The 23901-nt window shown below is 34.8% G+C and overlaps 1 protein-coding gene and 1 non-coding gene across 3 annotated transcripts; both read left to right on the top strand.

The window, feature by feature from the left end:
• Positions 1-1528: 1528 nt before the first annotated feature.
• LOC123315342 (cadherin-23) lies at positions 1529-23893 on the top strand. 2 transcript variants are annotated; one of them, XM_044901003.1, is made up of 26 exons: positions 1529-1727; positions 12541-12925; positions 15041-15192; positions 15265-15574; positions 15631-15834; positions 16019-16203; positions 16262-16459; positions 16755-17149; positions 17242-17519; positions 17792-18105; positions 18166-18480; positions 18537-18813; positions 18872-19140; positions 19207-19592; positions 19650-19797; positions 20343-20600; positions 20654-20842; positions 20898-21030; positions 21086-21243; positions 21349-21588; positions 21643-21828; positions 22209-22345; positions 22410-22608; positions 22663-22855; positions 22970-23117; positions 23192-23893. In XM_044901003.1, the coding sequence occupies exons 2-26, from the start codon at positions 12664-12666 to the stop codon at positions 23352-23354; spliced, it is 5697 nt and encodes a 1898-aa protein (XP_044756938.1). In that variant the 5' UTR covers positions 1529-1727; positions 12541-12663; the 3' UTR covers positions 23355-23893. The 2 variants fall into 2 exon arrangements, with proteins under 2 accessions (XP_044756938.1, XP_044756939.1); XM_044901004.1 differs by lacking the exon at positions 1529-1727 and adding an exon at positions 1772-1869.
• Trnal-uaa lies at positions 5982-6065 on the top strand. The gene has a single exon. It is a non-coding gene; the product is annotated as a tRNA-Leu (tRNA).
• Positions 23894-23901: the final 8 nt, after the last annotated feature.

Below are 23901 nucleotides of genomic sequence, written 5' to 3'. Positions count from 1 at the left end.
ATTATTTGTACTGAAAATTAATATATTTTTACCTATCTACAAATATGAATATTTATTGGAATCGACCAAGAAACAACAACTTGAACGCTTATTGTAATTTTCGTTCAAAGACTTTATGAAGATTTCAAGTAATGAATGAAAACAAGAAGTTTTATATCGGTGATCAATATATGGGAGGTAACACTTTGTCTACACACCGTTATTTATCCTGCCACTAATAAAAACGTAATTTTCAGACTTAGGTTGGTCATTAGAGATTTTCTAGTCTCTAACACAATCATTTGAAGTCAAGATCTGGAAGGACCATTTTTGAAACGCTTTTTGGGATTTTCCCAATTTTTCATTAGTAGAGACTTGAAAATTTCCAATAACGAATAAAAACTGCCAATTTCACACTAAAAATGCATTGTTTTCGAAATTTTGGAGATTTACTTATCTCTAAAGAGTGTTGGTAAGAATCGAGATTTAGAAAAGCTGCTTTTGGAATACCTTCTGAAATATTCCTGAGCTTTTGATGGTTTCAGTGAACGAATGAAGAGAAGAAGAGAATTTTATGTCTGTGATCAATACAACGAAGAAAAATCAACGATATAATTTGTCTGCACACCATTTAATTGACTTCCATGAAAGGAAAAGTGAAATTTTATACTAATAAGGCTCGTTCTTCACAAAGCCTTGGAGATTTTCTAGTTTGTAAGGCTTCAATTTAAGTCCAGAACTGGAAGGACCATTTTTGAAACGCCTTAAGTTTAGAGACTTGAAATCTTAGAGAACTTTCTAGTACCTATCTAAAAGAGTCTATAGCACTCAAGAGCGTTGTTAGAGAGGTAATACTTGACTTTTTTATGCCTCCATACGCCATCAAGATTTTCCTCGATAAATACAGGGGATTAATACACAGGATATTTGGAAGAAAAATCGAATAACATCCTCTCAGAATTCGGCTCTGACTTCTGAATGATTAATTTTGAGTCATATAATTACGATAGACTAATATGAGACTCTAAACATGTAAAAGCCCTAATAATTCTCAATGATGATGGTTTCAACCACACGATTTATACTTGATATGTTCCTTGTCAATGAAAATTCAAACTTTCCATCCTTGGGCAGCGTCAGTCTTGTGCCCTAAGGAGTCCATTTTCGAAATTCGCTCATTAGAAAAAAAAATTCCTGCTTATTTGGCATTGACTACTAGGGTCATTAGCCCTTTAGTGTGTAGTGAAAATTTCAATTTAGAATCTTTAGGAACTGCATATTTCAGACTGTTGAGATTGAGAAAATAGACTCCCCAGAAAAAAATTCCCAAGGTTTTTTCTCTGGTTTATGTTTATTTAAACAAACGGAAACCCTGGAAACGTTCGCGATTATAATTGCTCGCGTCTGTCTCTCCCTTCCGGAAGGAGACCCCAAATAATTTCATGATTCGTGAACTTCCTCCCCTCGTGCACATTCAGTTTGTTTCACGGAAACTTGCATTTTCGTCTCGCTCACCTCCGTCACGCCAACGTGATCGCTCCACTTTTTACCTCTACTACGCTATAGATGATGGATTATCAAACTAAAACTCTTCAGGAGCAACGTTTACCATTATTTCTGTGCTAACAGTGATGAGTGGCGGTCGGAAATGCGGGAGTGTTTGACGCCGAGCGATCTGTGATTGACGCGATTATTGTTCTGACTGCATTTTTTTCCTGCGGGGATCCACTAGAAAAAAATCACAAAAAGTGAGTGATGATATAGAACTTATGTCCAAATTAATTAGAAGTTTTATTAATAAAATTGTATATGATACACGGTAGAAGTCTCGAAAAGTTGGCTCATTCTGAATTAGGCGAGACAGAGGTTTCCCACAAGGATCAGTTCTTGGTACAATAATATGCTTTTGGATTTTTTCAAGATCGATTATTATTTTTGATTCCTGCACAGTTCAATCTTCAAGAATCATTACCGCATCCATAAAATGCTTAAAATTGAATATTTCATTCGAATATATGATTAAAAACACTTATTTTCTCCATTGTACAATGAAATTTCAGTCTCGTGGTAACAAGGACAGGGGATAATTTTCAATTTACTAAAGGACCGTAGAAAAAATATCCTGCTAAGAAAATAACATCCTTCTTTGCAATTCTTCCTAGGACACTAGCCGTGCCTGTCATAATAAGTACCCCCTGCGTTGTTGAAATATTTAATATATTTATTCATTTCGAGGATGGACTGTTACTTAGAGTGCTTTTGAAAGACTAAAAAGTTGATCTACACCCTACACAGCAGATGAAAGTGAAATCGAAAATAGCATGAAGTAACTAGAAAATATAAATAAACTACGTACTATCAATAAAAGGATTATTACTAATTACTTTATTGAATAAAGTGAGAGGTAAAACAAAAGTATCAATTAATTTTCGTCTTCTCATTCAAGATAAACGCAATAACATTATTTAATTTAGTTCATTTCTGGAAATCTTTCCAAAAATATGAACATTCATACATGCCTTCATACAGATCAAAAAGTTTCTAAAAGATAAATCAGAACATTAAATTTTTTCACATACCTAATTAAACTATATGACGGCAACGTTGCAAAATCGGAAGTATGGATTTCAGCGAATTTATCGTTGTTGTGCCAAATACTATAACGATTCGTTCTGTAAAAATAATGTACCTATATATTTGGTTCAACTTGCTTCACGTATTCCTAGCATCATTTTTTTTTCTAGTGATACAGAAAATTCAGAAAAGATTGAAATTTCAAAAGATTGGTCCAAACTATACTTTGTAACTGTAAATTGTAATTATAGGTTAAATTGGGGGTTCAAATTTCAACATGACAAGGTACCTTTTTAATCTAGATGAAACATGCAAAAATTGACGACCAATTTTTTATTAATTGACTTTAACATTTTGTAGATTTTCCGGCTTCAAAACAACTGATGTCGAGAAATCAATCAATCAATCTACTACCTACTATTTTATTCAAAATTTCGTTATATCAAAAATTACCCAAGAGATTAAGGTCATTAAAATATTCAAATTTTTGATCATGTTGCATCAAACTACCTTGTCATGTTAAACTTTCAACCCCCAATTCAACGTATAAAATTTAACGTTACAAAGTGTAGTTTAGATAAATATTTTTAGAATTTTTTGTATGGCATTCTCACATCATAGAATTATTCAAAAATCAAAGGTAAATTTCTGTTTATCGAAAACATGTATATATAATGAGAATGCGGAATTCATTCCATAGCTGGGAAACTTCAAATTTCTGCATAGGCAATATCAGTGATGAAATGTATACTTCTTCGATGTGGACAAATGCCTAATTCCAAGTTGATGGTGTTTGTTTCTCATTTCTGGTGAAGTTTCGACATACCATCATAGCAGATGAAAAATAAATTTAATTAATAATTTGTTGCAGACAGAAAATGAAAGTCATGTTAATTCATGGACAACTTGTCTTGATAATTCTCACTACTTCGAAATCTCTATTGTTCATCTTCATTTTGATGACATGTATAACTTTCTGAGAATAAATGAACGAAATTCCCATCCCACACTGTAAAAATTCATAGTCTGCATATATTGCACTCCTTTTCTGCCATTCTGCTTCACAAGACGGTACTAAAGTATAATGACAATATGGAGTACCTATGTATGACCATGTTTGAATATAAGCAGATGATTGGCTTTACTTTCTAAAATTTTTTTCTCCGAGTAATTCGAAGAAAATTACACTTTTATTTATATAGGAACATCATCGTCTCCTATTAAAAACTTCAAAATTCAATTATATATTTACTTCTATAAAAGGAATTGTGTCGTGTTATTCAAGAGGGGTTAGGTATCTTCTGAATAAAAAAGAATTACCATGTCTTTTCTTGGATTGTGTCCCTTCATAAGGATATAAGTGGATTGCGATATTGCGAAGTGAAAAATGTTGAACAATCAATAAATAGGGGTCTTCTTAAAGATTCTCGATTGATATTTCTATTATAAAAATTTCTGAAATGATTCTCACTCGTTTATTATAAAAAAATCAAATATTATAGTGTGCTCTTGTTGTACTAATTTAATATAAAATTCTATAATCTTTTTATCGCTTACGCCGATATATTGTTTATTGTAGGAAATAAGTATGGAATAGCATTTATAATAACGGACATCGTTAAAATGCCTATACTTGTCTATGCCCGAAGGTGATGAATAAAGTGAAACTGATACAATTATTATTGAATGAAATATTGTCGTATTGTGTATCTTTTCAGGTCGCCAAGCTTTGAGCCTACTTACTGATATGAAACTGCTATAAAACGGCCTACATTTTGCAAGATATACGCATACTATGAAAAACTAATCATATGCAAAATGCTTTCTAAGATCTTTAATTAAGTAAGTGGAGAACTCAGCGATACACACTATTTTCATCAAATCGATATGAAAATTATTAGATAGGTATATCTCCAAATTAAATTGACAAAATTGTAAAAAGCAGTTTCTCTGAATGTCAAAATGTTTTCCTTCAAATAATAGACTAGTAATCGAAAAAATTTTTTGTCATCACATAACAGAATTTTCATTATTTTTAATAATCAACCCTGAAGTTTTCAAGAAAAGATTAAATAGCCCAAACCACAACTTCAAACTCCATATCCAAAATCGGTAATGAAGCATCTTTCTTTGCTTGTTTTTTGTTTTTTGTTTATTTGTCCTTTTGTCACGTCAAAACAAAAACAAACGATCATCACGAAATTAAACGCAAATACTATGTCACAATACGATGAAAATAAACTGTTATTGCACACTTTTCATTTGTTTTTGTTGAATCGTCCATGGAATGAGCTCTAGACATAAATGCAGAAAAATATGATGTTTATGCGTGAACCTTTTTACTGAATTCTAATTTTTTTATGACCTTTTTCTATACATCCGGAAATTGTGAAGTTTGAAAGTAGTTTCAATGTTATTTTTGCCTCACCCCCTTCTACCGGCTCTGTTTTGATATTAACTTTAACCACTTCAGAGAACTGCTAATACCAGAGACAATTTCTATCTATAAAAATCATTATTCTTCACAATTTAAAAAAATCTTTGCAGATAATTAAATACACAAGAATCTTTTGAATGAATATCAACAATTTTTCAAAATCTGAACATCATATTCCATTTTTTAATGAAGGAACTGGCCGTTTCATATCTTTATTTATTACTTTCGTTAACCTTTGACTTCCAATATACGATTTAAAATTAGAAACTATCTGTTTTATCTCAATCGACACCTCGAAGGATAAATAGAGATTTATTATGGACGAGACATCCAATTAAGGTGAAATTTTCGGATTCTCAAGCCGAGCTGGCAGCACGTACAGATACATATAATTCTCTGATTTAATATTGAATGAAGTGTAGAAACCTATTAAGCATATTCACACAATCTCATCGCTATCAATCATCTGGAATGAATGCTCGGGTGGAAATGCAGTTTCTTCAATACCTATATTTATCTCTATACAGTACACAAGATATTGAAGCTTATACACAAACGTGTGAAAGTGAAAATATATTTGTGAATGAAAGTGATGACCACATATTATTTCTGCAATGTTTGTCCTAGTAAAGATAGCTTTGAGGATAGTTGATATATAGTGATATACCAAATCCTGAAATTACTCTTTCTGAAGATTTTTTGAGGAACAATAGAAATGATGAATAATTGATCTGAAAACAGTTTCTTGGAAAAATGGTACCCATTCATTTCTCCCTACAGAATATTTCGTTTCAGTTTCAACATCCATAGGTACATAGTTGTTCAATTAAATGAGAAAATGCTTCAAAAGTTTTGAATGAAACTTAGACTGTGGAAATAAAATGTATCTTTAATTCTATCTTATTTATATTTATGTAGATTTATAAATAGATATTTTTGCCTCTTTCACCTAAAGGCCTTTTGAGCAAAGTCATTTATCAAGGTTTACAGCGTCAGGTTGGCCGAGCGGTCTAAGGCGCCAGATTTAAGCTCTGGTTCCCGAAAGGGAGCGTGGGTTCGAACCCCACACCTGACAAACATTTTATAGCATATAATTCATATATTATCAAATTCTGAAAATCACCCTCCGATATCTCGTTTACTCCACTCACATTATAAAACTCAAACTCGACCCCTTTTAGTAGGTATTAAAGTTTATAAATAGGGGTGAGATAGGGGGTTGGAAAACAAGAATTCAAGGGATGTGAGAATGAAAATCGACCCTTTCCATCCTGAAAAAATCCTCTATACGTTTTTGTTGTTTATTCCCCATTTTTCATTGTATTTCGTGTTAATAAATTGAGTATATTTTCAAGAGAAATCAATCTCATTACTCTAAGATACCAAAACAACAAAATTTTATAATATCAACTGAACCATTTTCAACAAGTTATTCTATCTCTCTCTTCCCTGAGACGACATTTGATAAATAAATTTCCTATCTACCCCATGCTGGTACTTCCCTTCCTGTGGTTGTCATATAGTATAGTATTACCATACTGATTCACATTATGGTGATTCCATTTCCTGTCAAATTAAACGGGTTATACCTGAAACCATAGACCATATCGTCCCTCTTCGATGTATTTTATACATTATAGTGTCATTGTCATTGACCCTGGTACCAATGCAATTCGAATCCGACAGACACAAAAGTCCCTTAATTCTAGTACTCGTAAAATGTGAAAAAGCTGATAATTTCACTTTATTATTGACAAACACTTCTTATTTTTACACTTTCCACTACAGGAAGAGTTTAACGACTCAACCACTGAGGTAGTAAAAATCCAGAAACATGTTTGTAATATTCGTGATGTAGAACACTATACTTTTATTCAACTGTAGATAAATTACCTTAAATTGAAGTTTGAAATAATGAGATACATCATATGAAAAGTTTTAACGAAATATTCTTTGTCTTTTTCATTTCATCATGATATTTTTCATATTATCAACAAAACCATGAAAAAAGTTCATTTTTGACAACCCAGAAGAAGTGCATATTCGACCCCATATTTTTCACGACATATTAATATTTTCGAATAAGAAATCACCTGCCACATTTAAGACGCAGATGTAAACATCCTGTACATGATATGGAGACTAACCTATTGTGTTTCAAAAGTTTTCACTTTTGAAATTCAAAGAATTTTAATTTGTTTTTGTTCTTCGTATTCAAAAAGTTTGCTAATGGAACTTATTACGAACTAAAATAATCTTTTTGGGTTGAAATCGACATACAATGAGGGATAGCATGCAAATCACTCAAACTTTACATCAATTCGAAGTTTATGAGGAACTGAAAATTAGATTTCAATCAAGTGTAAACCACCCTTCAGGTCGTGAATGTTTCTGCATCATACTGATAATGCGATCATAATAATTAGTTTCTCCACTGGTTAATTTTTATTTTTCATTATTATCAGTATTTTTCTTGTCGTAGAGAACCTATATTTCTGAATAATCGGAAGAAATTAGAATTCTTCTTCTCCCAATTCAAATGCAATATCAATTCTGTGTTTCTGCCCTCTGTACATCCGTAGACAGTTGTGGAATTTCACAATTTTTTTGTGAAAGTCTTGTTATAATCAAAAAACCTTTTGTAGGATTGAAAATTGTCTGTATTCAATTTTTCATTATTCGAAAGCAAAAGAAGTTTTGACTTGTGTATTCCTAAAAATTTGTGGAGTCCAAAAAATGTGTTCTCGAAATTATACAGCTGAAATATAAAATGAATACGACCATATAATTTATGACATCAATTTTCGAAACTAATATTCTTCGAAGAAATTTGTTTTTTGGCAGGGATAGAAGCAACTATTGCAGCCTTTCATATAATCTAGAAAAACTCTGGACATCTTTTAATGAACTACACATTTGAGGAAAATCACGATCGGTATTATCGGAATACCGGCTACCAAACGAGATACCCACTTTGAAACTTTCTTTGTCCTTGACCACTGCCGAGCGGTCCTTGATAAAGCAGGATATCCTCTGGAGTCTTAACATTATACGGAAATAATTTCCTGGTTCATCTCGCTTAAAGCGTTGCACTCATTAATACCATATAGGTATAGCTCGAAGAAAAAGAAACACCGGAAACGACATCGCAAATTCTAGTGACAAATGAGACGATAAGGCCTATTATTAGTCCACAAGTCCACGAAGAATTTTTATAACATCCCTAAAGATTTCACTCATTTCAGCAGCAATTTTAATTTTTTTTCTTATAGAAACCAGAAAACATGAAAGATTGCTGTCAGGTGCCATCTTCAGTAAGTGTTTTCAAGCAGGGGCTGCTAAAAGAAAACACTTTTTTTGCAAGGAATCCCCTTTTAAATTTTTTCAACTATTCATTCACATACCGTATATTATTGAACTTATAAACTGTTCTTTTGAAATCGAAATATCATCAAATTTCCGAAAAATCTGAAGTAGGTAATAGAAAATATAGGTGGTATGAAAATTACAACAAATACTGCTCGATTGTGCTACAAATGTTCACAGCTATTTTACTCGGGGACATCCTCCACAATTCTCATTATCATACCATAAATTTCTGGTTATAGCCACGCTTAATTGTATTCATAGCAGAATCAGATCGGAAATAATCAGAGATATCACCATATCAACATAAATTGATCAAACTGAATCGCCCCAAGAATTGTTGACAAGATGGATTAAAGCCTTTCCAACTACCTGTATATTGGACTGGTCTCAATTCTTCAGAACCGAAGTAGATCTTGCCGCGATAACGGATTCTTATATCAATATTGTAGCGGAAGCTGCGAACAGTTTTGATTCGAAAGAGGAATTTTGATCGAATTTATCAAGAAGAAGAATTCGGATGTAATAGTAAAATATATTTACGACGACAACTATGGTAAATAAGTGTTCTTCCTGTTCTCGAATTATATACATATACATTAAATATAGAACTGTTTCAGTTACCATTTGGCCAGAGGGTGTTTATAAAAAATCAAAGGGATATTATAAATAATATTTAGGTGCTGATTCAATATTTCATCGAATTTAGAGAAATATTTCATACCATTTCTCGTCCTCTCCCAGTATTTAATTTGGAAAGAGTAAGAGAAAACAAAAATATCATAATACTCATCACAGGAATATGGTTTGCTTAGATAAAAAATAATGAGTATATTCCTTATATGAAGATGCCAACTTAAGAGCAAAAAAGAGTATTTCCACCAGCATCAATATACCTAATGCTCAACGAATAATGAATATTCTCATGAGCCATTTTAGTTCGATAATTTCCATTTTTGTAATAATAACATCAGTCATTAATCATCCAACTACAAGCTTGTTGTTGTTGACGAAATGAAAAGGGAAATTCAGGTTTTTCCATCAGTTTGTTCATTCTTGCATAAAATAGCATGGCCCCAGGAGTCGATATGCAACAAACCGTTGAAACGGTGATATCTTAGTAGGAGAGAAGGATCTTGTCTGCTCACAACATCTATAATTGAATTGATAAGAATTTTATATACCTACTTGATCTTGTTTTCACCATAATCATTTAATGAGCAGTCACAGAGAAATCCAAGAAATCCTGGTGGATAACAAGATTTATAAATATCTACATCGATTCACCCACTTACATCATCTTTTCATTTTCTCATTTCTAAGTTTCACTTTGTCGATTAGAATCGGCACTTCAATTCGCTGAATGTACAGGTTATAAAAGAATAGTTGCGAAAAAATTTAAGGGTTGACTACCTACTCGTCAAAAAATAATATAGTTATAATTTTTTTGAGCAGCCCCTGCTTAAATACTAAAGATGGCACCTGAAAAGCAATTTTTTTGAATTCAGGATGAAATTTTTTTCAGAACCTTCGTAATTTCATTGGATTCATGCATTTCAGCGTTTTTTTAATCTATTCTGGTTTGAAATTTGGATGTGGACAAGAATAGAATTTTTTTCAACCATATTCAATCTTCATCTATTGCATGCTGAAGGAAACAGAACACAATGACAAATATTTCAGAGACTTAGAGAAATGATAAAAAACGTACAGTTAAAGAGGATTTAAAAATTGCAACAATTTCACAGTTCGCGAATATCTGCCTATAAGAAACTGCATGTGGGTAATTCTTTCTTGAATGCAGAATTATTAACGATTCGGATATAAATAGAACAATTTCAGTTAATTCAATCTTTTTGCGTCCTATTCTACTTGGCAGCAAACTCCTTTATAGTGCCTATAAATACTATGTAATGTACTTATTGTTATTTCATTACCAACATTGTCACTTTGGACGAGATACTCAAATATCCACAAGGAAATATCGAATCGATGAAATTCAAGATCAAGAACGATTTTTTTCGATTCTTCATTCAAATTTATATCCTCCAGAGTAACTGGACCGAATTTACAGATATTTCCTTGTTGCCTAACATTGAAAGATTATTCAACAGGCAAAAAGAATACAGAGCAAAACATGCATAATGAACTCTTGTTGCCGTGGTCAATGGCCATTTCATCTGGTCAACGTCCGTGGTACTACATCTCGATGCACCCCAGAGATTTTTGTATTAATTCCAAGCAGATATGTGGAGGTGTCATTCTATCGAGTTAAACGTTTAGTCTTTTTTCGTATAGTTGACAACTCTATAACCTATTTTTCTTCGTAACGGTCCAGTGAGTGACCGTAATATTCTTTTAATAGTTGCAATTGTCATTGCTAATAACTTTAAGTTTTACAATGCACCTATAAAAATAACATAGAAAGAAGTTATGCCATTGAATAGATGATGATTCCAACACAATTCTTATACTGCGTTACGTTGCGTGTAGTGTGATAACTCAATCAAGTTATTTCATTAATGTTTTTCCTGCTGGTGATTACGAAGCGGAAGAAAACTACAAAAAAAAGCATTATCGAGGTACCTAGGAACATAATTTCACTGAGAATTTTCTCCTTAAGAGCGAGCATATGAGCGAATTCCTAAGAGACTTTTGGACCTGCGTCAATTCACAAAAAAGAAGCAGGACGGTAAAGGCCAGACTTTGGCGAGTCATCATTTGTGGCATCCCTCAAGGTTCAATTCTCGTCCCGTTTTTCTTCCTACTTTTACTTGATTTTTTCAACAGAGTGTCTCGATAATGACATCAGCAACTCACAAGTATAGAATATTCACTAATTGATAATATGAACGACTTGAAACACTGTTCTTGAGATGCAAGGAGTTCATTTAGTCCCCAATGTGAGCACCCTTCGACCCATTTTGAAGAACGAAAAAAATCCAGTTGAAGAAAATTCTTGATACAACTCAGTAGAAATTTCATTTGTTCCTCAAAATGGGAGTCGATGATTTTCCCCTTAATCAGGTTGAAAACCATCATCAATTTGCAATGAGTAATTGAGGAAATTATTTGGAACGCTAATAATCCTGCTTTCTAGACCGCAAATCATAGCAATAAATATGTAAAATCAACATGATCTACTCTTATTATATTAGCCATAATATCGAATTGGAGATGACCAGTTAGTTTTTTATCGAGCATATCGAAATCAATATACTAAATTCAGTAGGATTTTTTGAGAAATAATTATCAGTTACACAGGTTTTATTAATGGCTATATTAATAGGTATAAATTTCATAGTCTTGATAATCGAAGCTAATTGGTCAATTTTTATTACGTTTTGTAGGTTTGGAAGGTATTATTATCAGATTAGGATAGGTTCAAGTAATCATAAAGTCAATAAATCACAAAAAAAAAGTATTTGGTGAAGAGGTTTAGATTTGATGTGTTCAATTAGAATGAAATAGAGCAAACCATGATGATACTTTGATTCTCAAGCTTGATCTAATGTATACATAAAGAAATAATTAAATATCTACAGGGGCGATCATTGTAACATTGCACTCATTGCAGTAGGGGAGTCCAAATGTTCTCAATTTCAATAATTTGTGGTTTTGGAAAGGGAAGATTTACTCAAAATAATAATTGGCAACTCTTAAGCCCACTTTTCCTCTCTATATCTTTTATTTCTATTGTCTTCTCACTCTAGGCATAATAAACAAATCAAAGCAGCTCTCATAACGTAAATGAACGACGATCAAATGCGAGTGGATAATTACTTTTTTGTGAGAACAGACTACAAAAACCACTCTGTATATATGGGTGAAAAACATGGATTTCGGACACATTTTTGTCTTGTAAACATCGTGCATCCTGGTGTAGTAACCATAATTAAATGAATGTAGGAATTAGAAATTAAATTTCACCAAAAATTCACTTTCAAATTGTCGGAGAATTTACCTGCTCATCTCCGACTCTCTTGCGAGCCAAAAAAGTTGTTCCTCTTCTGTTTTGACACAGTCCACTACACGCATCCACAATACTTCCGATCCAAACCTATCATTACGTTTCCATGCCCGAAATTTGGTCATTGGCGTCCGTCTAATTATCATACCTTATTACCTCTCCTAACGATTCAACGCTCGATCATTTTTCAAAGAAGGATTATTCTTTGTTTCAGAGAAAGTTGAAGTTATTGGAAGCGAATCCGCCAATCAGTCACACCGTAGCGCCGGGACCATGAAGAAAGCAATGATAACAATACCGGGTTCCGCAGAAGCAAAGGAAATTATCGTTACGGAAAATGAATTACAACTGGAAACCTCAACGTGAGATGATGGGTGCTACTTACAAGAACAAAATGCGAACTTTCAAAGGATTTTTCGTGAAAATTAAGTTCAAGAGTGCTAGATGTTGGGAATTGGGAGATTTCTGGAGTGTGCTATGTTTTTTGGTGTTTTTGTGTTGTGTGAGTTCGGTTGAGTGCAATAGACCTCCTAGGTTCTTGATCGATGGACAGACTGAGATAGTTTTAAGACTTAAAGAGGGTGAAGAGACTCCAGTAGGTGAGTACACATGTTTTCAATCTATAAATTTAATCACACGATTTTCACTAAGTGTTTCTTACCACTGTTTCATTATTAGAAAAGCTTCCTCAGGTGAGTGAAGTTAATCCAAGTAATCTCAGCCTAGCTTAGGAAGCTTTTGTAATAGCGTGTGTGTGTAGTCGTGAAAAACTTCTATTTGTCAGTGAAAATCATGTAATCAATCTGTTCAGTATTCCTTCTCTATTATATTACCTATAGCTATATTTTTCTCGAATATATCTCGTAATGAATGTTTTGTCCAAATAGGATCTACATAGATCATATTGATATTAGGGTTCCTTTGCCACATACCTTTGAGTATTCAATATTATTGGGGTTTATACTCAATGCGTTGATTGAAGTATTGGCCAGTAGCTCTTTTTGCTCTTATTGTTGTAATTTTCATAAATCGGAGCGATTGTTTTTCATGATTTTGGAAATGATAGATGGAAGTCAAAATTTCAGCAATATTTAGTTACTTATAAGGTACTGATAACTAGTCACTCGGTGATTTAATTTTTCCTCGTTATTGCAAAATGTTTTTTATATAAGAACCGTCGTATCTTCAGAACTATAGTTCAATGAATAATTATTAAAAGTTTGTCAAAAATGTAATTATATTTTCAAATGAATGAAGGTGCAGATTTTTTTAACTCAACCTCGTATACGCTCGTTTGAGCCAAACTAGTGTGATTTGATTATAAAACACCATTTGTTGAAAATCATGCGAATCAATTTGGGTCTCTATTAAAGAATTAAAAAAAAAAATTTGGAATATTACATTCATTCATTGCTGTATCCCGTTACCGGGAATAAATCTACAAAAAGACAAAAAAAGCAAAAAAAAAAAAAGGTGCGAACAGACTTGTGATTTCTTAGGGCTAATTGCTCCTGTGACTGAAGAGATCCAACCTTGACCTGCAGATCCTTCCACACTCAGGGCATGGATAGTCACCAACCAGATCGGGCCGCCGCTGTATCCTTCTCGAGTCCCCATTATAACTGTGTACCAAAAACCTCCACTGTGACCTGTCCAACGCTAGTTGTTCCCAGTTATGATTGGCATTAACGGATTTCAGGGATTGATGTAGTATATCCTTAAACCGCTTATACTGGCCTCCTGGTTTTATGCCTCCCTCTGTAAATTCGCCATTCAGAGCAATTTTGGGGAGTCTTGAGTCTTGCATCCTAAGAATGTGGCCGCTCCATCTGAGTCGGGCCCTCGTTACTTGAGTCTCAATTGTTGTACAACTCGCGCGTTGCAAGACTTCTGCATTCCAAACTTTGTGGAACCATCTGATGTGCATTATCTGTCTTAGATGACGTTGTTGCGTTTGTTCAAGCTGTTTAATATGTCGCCTGTGGGGCGTCCACCTTTCGCTTCCGTAAAGAAGCGTTGGGAGGACGACTGCTTTGTAAACGGCTGTCTTGGTCTTCAGATTGAGGTCGTGATTTTGAAACACTCTGACCTTTAGCTTCCAGAATGCCCGTGATGACGAATTGATACGGTTGTGTATAAAATATAAAAGAGCATGAATATGGCTCTTATGCAATCTTTCAAAATTCCTCTGTATAATTTTTCATTTCTACTTCTATTGCCGAATAATATACACGGAAACATTGCATCCCGGAATACGATGGTTTATTTAGTAATGGTTGGAAATTTGTGGTTTCACTTCATTGGATAATTTAGATTGATTTTCCATAAAGTTACTCAGATTTCTGTGGGTACAAATGAGATCTCTAAATGGAAAAATTGCAATTAGCAAATATTTGCAACATTCTGGGTACAATAAATTGTTCAAACAGATTTGTCATCATTGCGCACGTAACTCTCATTCCAATGAAGAGTCGTTTTCAATATTATTTTTACCATCTTAACCAAAATATTCTTTAAACTAACACCTTTTAGCAAACTGTCAAGAATTTAAAAATATTATTATTATTAGAACTCTTTATTGCTGTATATCAATATTTACAGAAGTTAATTTTGAATCTATGTATGTTGTACAAGTACTACCAATTCATTTAGTAATACTGTATATTTTGTGGGCATTTATGGAAAAGCCATCAATATATTAATATCTTCTACAGGTTCTGTTATTTATAAATTGAGAGGACTAGATCCTGATGGTGACGCTCTTCAATTTGGTGTTCGTACACAAACAGGAAGCGACGTCATACGTGTTGAAAATATCTCACCAAATGAAGCCAATATCTACCTCAACAAAGAGTTGGACAGAGAGGTGAATATTCGAGTTTCAAAAAAATTTAAAAAAATTTAATCAAGAATGAAAATATCAGCATTAATTTTTCAGGATCGTGACGAATATGCTCTAGTACTAACTTTAACAGATGGCAAATTAGGCCATAACAATTTCATAACCCAGAGTTTACTTCTTCTTGTGGAAGATGTGAATGATAATGTACCAATATTCAAGAGCTTTCAACCAACGGTTTACCTTAGGGAAGATGCCACTCCAGGTGTAATTGCTGCTTTAGAAGCGACAGATAATGATGAAGGTCCCTATGGACAAGTTGTGTATCATCTGCAAGAACTAGAGCCCGATGAAAAGGATCTTTTCAGTTTGACAACATCTGGAGGAAAAGCAGTCGTCAAACTCATAGGTATATGGTGTTATTGAGAATTGATTATTCGACATCTCCATTAAATATCTTTTTAGGACATCTGGACTATGAGAAGAAAAATGTCCACCAACTCAAAGTGCTAGCAGTTGATCGTGCCAAACAAGGAAGGATTAATACAGGTGTAGCAGCTCTACTCGTCAAAGTAGAAGATGTGGAAGATCAACCGCCAGAATTTGTTCGCGTGAGCCCTGTCGCTAAAGTAGCTGAAAATTCGCCAATAGGAACATCCGTTCTACAAGGTAATATTGAAGCTGTATGGAAAGAATATGTAACATATTGGAAAAGCTAAACAAATATTATATTCTTATTGCTTAGAGATAATTTGATGTTGATATTGATAAACCTAGCATTTTTTGAATTATGTACCCACTCAACAATTTTCTGAAAGAAAATAGTACATATTAATGATTGAAAATATTTCAGTCATTGCCATAGATGGTGATCGAGGAATTAACAATCCAATCTCTTATTCTCTTTCATCGAATATCATAACTGGAGTTCTGGATCTTTTCACCATAGACCAAACCACTGGTGTTGTAAAAACAAAAGCTGTTTTAGATAGGGAATCCATGTCTGAAACATCTGGAACTTTTGTTCTGCAGGTCATAGTAAGTAACCGATTTTTGTCCTGAAAATCTGAAAAATCTCAGCATTATGCACTTTAAGGCTACAGAACGAGGAAGTGAAATAGTGCCATCACCCTGGGCTTCGACGGAAGTCACTATTATCGTCACTGACGTCAACGATGAAACACCTATGTTTAGAAGTAAACATTACGACTGCGAAGTAGCTGAAAATTCCCCTGTCAATACCCCCTTGACGTTTTTGAAATCGTCAATACCAGAAGTTTTCGACTACGATCAGGTATAATAATTGTAAATGAGAATTACTGATCCAATTAAAGAAAACATTTGATCGAAGGTTCATTAAAAATATTCGATCGGTGTTTCAATCAAAATATCTGATCGAAATTTCAATCGAAATAATTAATCGAAGTTTCATTCAAATTTTTCATCGGAGTTTTGATATGGATTCGATTCAGAAAGATTGATAAAAGTTTCAGTCAGAATATGTGATCGAAGTTTCATTCAAATTTTTGATCAAAGTTGTTTGAAAAAATGTTGCTCATTGCTTAGATCGAAACTCGCGATTGTTTCAGGGTCTGAACGGAACCTTTCAACTCTACGTAAAAGGCGCTGGCGACATGTTCGATATTTCCCCTACAAAAGCCATAAATGAGGCCACCTTCATGATCAAAGTAAAAAATTCCAGCGCACTCGATTATGAAAGAGTTAAGATGGTGAATTTCACTCTTGTAGCAAAGGAGGTGGTGAAAAATAATCCGAAATTCACGGAAGTTACTGTATACGTCCACATTCTGGATCGAAATGACAATTATCCAGAATTCATAAGAAGCTTTTATGACGTAAGCGTTCCAGAAAACTGTGATATAGGCACAACGATAGCTTGGGTACAAGCATTGGACGATGATTCTGGAAACTATGGTACGAAAGGAGTACGATATACGAACTTGGCTGGAAGTATTGAGCATTTGTAAGTTTGAAATATGAAGTTAGAGGGCCCCTAGTTGGAACCCTGAATAACTCCATCGAATTGAGTCCTTAGGCACAATTTTAATTTTCCAGACTCAACCTTCATCCAACATCAGGAGTTATAACGGTCAAAACAGCTGGAGGTCCAAATTGGGATAGGGAACAAGTATCCAGACATTATCTCACAGTGGAGGCGAGGGATAACCTCGGAAGGGGCAATAGAAATACCGTCCAGTTGATAATTAATCTGGAAGATGTGAATGACAACCCTCCATTGTTCATTTATAACAAATATGAAGCTAGACTCTTCGAGAATAAACCTAATTTTGAAGTGCCAATAAAGGTTGAAGCAAGAGATGCAGATCTCAATGGTGAGTGAAACCATTTCACTATAATCCTCAGTTGTCAGGATGTAAGAGATTGAAAAATTATCAAATTCGAAAAAAAATTATGTGACTCAAATGCAAAATTTAATTTTATCTAGAATATCCATTCAATTTTTGAGCAGGGTGTAATGGAAACACCAAAACGAAGGCGATCTCAAAACAGAAAGCCAAATGTACAAAATCAAATATCCAATAGTCTTAAGAAATTACGATTTATCGATAATACCTACCATTTTTTAAGAGCACGCTTTTCCTAGGTACAAAAAACAGTGAAATCGAATACACCCTATTCGGCGAGTTATACGAAAACTTCACAATCAATGCACACACAGGCGCAATAGAGCCTAAATACCCTCTAGACTTCGAACTACTCGATGGAAGTTCGAAGGAAAACGTCAGAACCTTGCTTCTGACCATAAGAGCCAAAGACTTAGGGTCTCCTAGTCTCTTCTCCGATGTACCACTTGTGGTTTACGTTCAAGACGTGAATGACAACGCTCCTATATTCGAGTATAACTTTTACAACAAGACCATATTGGAAAATATTACTGAAGGCACTTCATTGATGAAGGTACCAAAAGATTCTCCTGGTTTAAACCATTGATTTTACAATAATTGGTTCACATTTCAGATAAGAGCTTGGGACGGAGATGGATCATATCCTAATAACCATATCGTTTATCGTATCCAGAGAGGAGCCTCCGATAAATTCGTTATTGGTGCCGAAACCGGGGTCATATCCGTTGCGAAAGGAGCCTCTTTGGACCCCGACATCACCTCACCAAGAACCCTAGAATATAAATTAACAGTTATAGCCCTCGATGGTGCTCCAGGGGAAAATAGACTCGAAAAATCTGTCACAGTAATCATCAACGTTATTGACGTTAACAATAAGAATCCAATTTTCCTAGAATCACGAAAATCTAAACTCAAAGAAAATGTTCCGGTGAGTAACGCATAATTCAATTTTCATTTCACAATTAAATTCGTAATTTCTCCCAGGTTGGTACGATTGTTTCGAAAGTTGTCGCAAAAGATCTAGACACAACTGCTAGACTATTCTATTCGACCAACCCAAACGAATGCGAAGCTAGAAACGAAAGGGGAAACCTTCTGTTGAGGACTCCCGATTTTGACTGTGCGAAAATGTTTCATCTCAATGCCAAAACAGGAGTTTTGACAGTGGCCAAACCGTTGGACAGAGAGGTGGCCGAGAATTTTCGAATTTCGCTTAACGTTGAGGATTTAGCTTCGGAGACTGGTCCGCAAATAGCTAAAAGTATGTTGTTCAATTGTTCTAATCTTCTTGTAGCTTTAATAATCGATATCCCCTTCAGCTTTCATCGATGTTGAGCTGGAGGATATCAATGACAACAGTCCAAAATTCGTTAAGCCGTTCTACAGATTCACAATAACGGAAAACTCAAAGAATGGTGTAGCCATCGGAAGTGTTCTGGCAGAGGATGCTGATAAAAACAAAACGATAACTTATGCCCTGGAGGGTAAAGTTGAATACAAGAACCTGGTATTTCTGGATACGTCCACTGGCAACCTTGTCGTTTCTAACAGAATTGATCACGAGACATACAACTGGATGAACCTATCTGTCAGTAAACGCCGAACGAAACGAATTGAATCTCGGAAGCTCCCTCATGTCAAACTTTATTTTCAGGTGAAAGCTATAGACTCAGGAGTACCACCTCGATCATCAAGGGTTGAACTCTTTATCCAAGTGTTGGATGAGAACGATAACAGTCCAATCTTCATGGCCGAACCTACAAGGCTATTGCTTCCTGAAGATATGCCTGTGGGTACGCAGGTAACGGTTATAGAAGCTCAGGATGCAGATTCTGGAGAATATGGGAAGATCACGTACTTATTAGATCGACTATCCTCCCAGGGAAAATTCTCATTAGACGCTGATACTGGGATATTGAAAATTTCGGACAAACTCGATCGAGAAGAGAAGGCTTCATTTCTGCTGATTATTGAAGCTTGGGATAATTATCAGTATGGCTTCAATAATGGGGAAAGCCGGAATGCTTTCAAACATATAAAGTGGGTAGAGATTCTAGGAATATGAATCAACTGCTTAATTTTCATTATTTTTTTCAGTGTAACTATCCTCGACGTTAATGACAATATCCCACAACTCCTAGTTCCACCATACTGTGTAAATGTTACTGAATTCCATGAAATTGGTCAACCAATAACCACAATTCATGCATCAGATTCAGATGATCCTAGTACCTCGAATGGGCAGGTATGTACCAAGTAATGCAGCATAGAATATACGAAGGTAAATTCCCTAAAATTTTACACATTAGGGGAGAGTTCCTTTGAATTGGACGGCCCATGAACCGGACGCTACAATTTTTTGAAACACTCGATGGTGATTTGGCATCCTTTACGTAAATCCCATTTTCGCAACAAGGCGCCAGCCACAGGGTCAGCCATTTTACAAGAGATCTCGATCGATGTTGCGAAAATGGGATTTACGTAAGGGATGCTAAATTGCTATCGAGTATAGTAGAAAACTGTAGCGTCCGGTTCATGGGCTGTCCAGTTCAAAGGAACTCTGCCCTACATCACCAGGCTCGCAGATTCATTAGAGTCGTTTCAAATTTTTTGAGTATAGGTGATTTTTTGTTGTATTTCATTCTCTGTTACCAGCAATCATCAATTCTCTATTGTAAATATACCTATATGCGTCATCTCAGCCTCCGCTTCTCAGGAAAAATTATTTTCGCAAATACCCAAAATAAAATCTGGTCAAGTTGAAAATTGGTATCTGTTTTTGCTCCCTAGGTGATCATCGACATAGCAGATGGAAATAGCTTAGAATTGTTCAGTGTGGAGCAGATAAACGAATGGTCTGCCGAATTGAAGGCTATAGCCCCGCTCAGAGGTCGTCATGGAAACTACACCCTGCTGATGCGTGCGCAAGACTTGGGTACTCCTAGCCATTTGGTGGAAGAACCAATATGCATCAGTATCATTGATTTCAATGATCACGCTCCAGTTTTTGTGACTCCTCCGCCAAACTCAACTTTACGGGTACCAGAGGTAATGTTGAAAAATCATGGTTGAGGGCTTGACTGAGCCGATTATTTTTTTAGAATGCGACTGTGGGAAGCGCTCTTATACAAATAGTAGCTACAGATGCAGATATAGGATTGAATGGTGCCGTCAGGTATAAATTAAAAGCTGATCCAGGTGGTCATTGGAAAACTTTCAATCTTCAACCAGTTTCCGGTATACTAGAGCTCAGACTTCCACTCAATAGAGATAAACAGAAGATATACGATGTAAGTGAACAACAGCTTCGTGTAGAACTAAGTTAAACAAATAATACAATTCCAGATAAGAATAGAGGCGTACGATCTAGGTACTCCAACACCACTTAGTTCCGATTTAGATCTGACTGTATATGTAAGCAACATAAATGACTATCAGCCTCAGTTTTTGAGTGACGAATTCACAGTAAGCTTCACAGGTAGAAGCAACCTTGTTGGCTATAGTTCAAAAATTCTAATGGAACTTTCTTACAGAGAATCGGGAACCAGGAGTTGAGGTTCAAAAACTCCCAGATACTGTTGACAGAGATGACCTTGAGTTTGAGGGTCCCCCAACTCCTATTTGCTACTATATCATTGGTGGAAACGAGGAAGAACTGTTTGAACTTGATAAATTCCAACACACATTGACGGTACATATACTTATTCATATTTTTTCACCCTTTCTTTATAAAGCAGTAACCCTGCAGGTTAAAAAGAGTATGTTAACATTATCTCCCATTATTCTCTATCATCAGATACTGAAACCATTGGATCGAGAGGAACAATCAGCATACCTCCTTCTAGTCAAAGCTACAGAAGATTGTTCAGCAACCCCAAGAAGCGATGGGTTTTTCGATCCAAATGACGACACGCAACTGAAAGTCATAGTCAATGTGACAGATGTTAATGACAATCCTCCCCATTTTCTACACAGGGTGTTCACAGGAGGCGTTAGCACTGCTACAGACTTTGGTACACGCTTTATGTCTGTGAAGGTAAATTTTTCGTAGAACCCCTGTTGCCCACATATTATTTTGGGACTTTTGCAGGCATACGATGCGGATATTGGAAGAAATGCTGAAATTAAATATTACTTGATTGGAAAAATTCAGATGACTCTGACTGAAGGTCTAGAGAATATACACAAACCGCCATTCGTGGTAGACCAGGATACGGGTGATGTTATTCTCAACTTTGATCCTCAGCAAGGGATGAAGGGTTATTTCGATTTTATGGTACGCCTTTATTCCATTTCTTAGTTTTATTACAAGAAAATGGGGATCTACCAGAGGAAGAACTGTGGTTATTCAATCTCACTATATGTCACATGAAAATTTTTTTATGAAAGAAATTTTTTCTTTCATCATTTTTTCTAGAGCTATAGTAATATTTCTTCATTTTGTTTTTTAACTTGATGAATGTTGATGAATATGATGTCTTCATCTTGTCTACAGTTCAACTAATATGTCTTTGATTCGATACTATTGACTATGTGATATTATTTATCTAACCAAAATGAACAGTTTCGATTTATTTCTTTTTTGTTGAATTTATCTTTGCAACTCTTTCATTACTGTCCATGAATTTTACTGAACTGAATTCATAACACTCTCAGGTCATGGTAAACGATACTGACAACTTACGAGATATGTCCAGGGTTTTCATTTACCTCTTGAGGGAAGACCAAAGGGTGCGCTTCGTACTAAGGCAGCATCCACCCGAGCTAAGAGAAAAAATCGAATTATTCAGGGAGTGAGTAAATATTTTCCGCTAGTAGACACATCCAAAATTAACCCTGATCTTGTCTTTCCATCAGGATACTTGGTAATGTAACAGGAGCGATCGTAAACATAGACGAATTCAGGGTGCACGCTAATCATGATGGAACTGTGGACAAAACAAGGACTGACTTATACCTACACCTAGTAGATAAAACAGATAATTCAATTCTGGAAGTAGAGGAGGTCCTACGATTGGTAGACCAGAACACTGAAAAATTAGACAGTCTGTTCAAGGTAATGATTCTTATTTTTCCAGTTCATATTCCCGATGAACACAATTTTTTTCAGGATTTCAACGTATTGGATACTCAACCTGGAGGGGTTCTTGCATTGAAATCTTTTCAAGCCGTCAATACAACATTCTGGTTGACTGCTTCATCGATGTTTCTACTTCTCCTGCTGTGTCTATGTTTAGCATTGTGTTTGAATCAAAGGCAGAGATACCACAGGAAGTTGAAGGCTGCAACAGCAACAGCTTATGGTAACGATATTTCCCGATTTTGATTCATATTTTTCCGAAATAAAGAAAAAATTGTGGTTCTACTGCATTAACAATTTTGGTAATGGATCTAGTGAACTTAGTATAATTTTTCAGTTGGAGCAGACTCTGAAATCCACGATAGAGGTCTCAGTATCATCAGTGGAAGAGTTCCGAATACGAACAAACATACATTGCATGGAAGCAACCCTATTTGGCTCCAGGCATACGAAAACGAATGGTTCAAAAATGGGGATTTGTACAGGTACAGACTTTCGCATTTCCAAAAAGTATTACAAACATTCAATATCGAGTTCATAAACTCTAATTCTTTTATAGTCAAGCTTCTGAGCACGATTCACTAGACGAGAACGTCATCAGCAACCCAGAAAGCAACCTATGCAGTAACGAAATGGAAGAGAAATGCAATAAAAGACCGCAAAACGTCTATCAAACCCTACCTGCACCACACCCAAGAAAATTAGAGACAACGGAATTGTGAATTATCGAAGATTTTGAAATTTCATTCTAGAGACATTAAATCGAACAGATGAGTTCCCTAGAGACGTCCAATTAAGCTCTTTTCACATAAAATATACTGCGTCAATATTATATTCATGAGAACAGGGTGTTTTCAATAATTCAACATCACAGTTTGCTTTGTATTATATTCTTCGCAGCTCTCAACTAGTTCACTGAAGGGTTTTGAACTAAATGTTGAAATCATTCATAAAGACCCCGTATCAACGTAAAAGCATATCCAATGTAAACTCGATATTTTTTCGATAAATGCTTGTGCTTGATTGTATAGGGATGAAATTCTTATTGAATTTTTATTTATAAGATGTACAGGCTGTGTGCAATATTTATTTTTTTAGTCTAGTGAGTAATTGTGTATTTAACAACTTTCTGAAAATGGTCACTTCATTCAGAAAGAAATGATGAACATTTAAACGAATTAGGTTTATACGTAACTGATGAATATAGAGAAGGAGAGTGTGAACGAAAATAAATCATATTTTGTAAAAAAAAGTTCTTTCAATATTTTC

This window comes from Coccinella septempunctata, chromosome 6 (assembly GCF_907165205.1).
Source record: "Coccinella septempunctata chromosome 6, icCocSept1.1, whole genome shotgun sequence".
In the NCBI taxonomy this organism is placed as follows: domain Eukaryota; kingdom Metazoa; phylum Arthropoda; class Insecta; order Coleoptera; family Coccinellidae; genus Coccinella; species Coccinella septempunctata.
The sequence above is the reverse complement of the archived record's forward strand: the minus strand, read 5'-3'. Positions and strand labels throughout refer to the sequence as shown.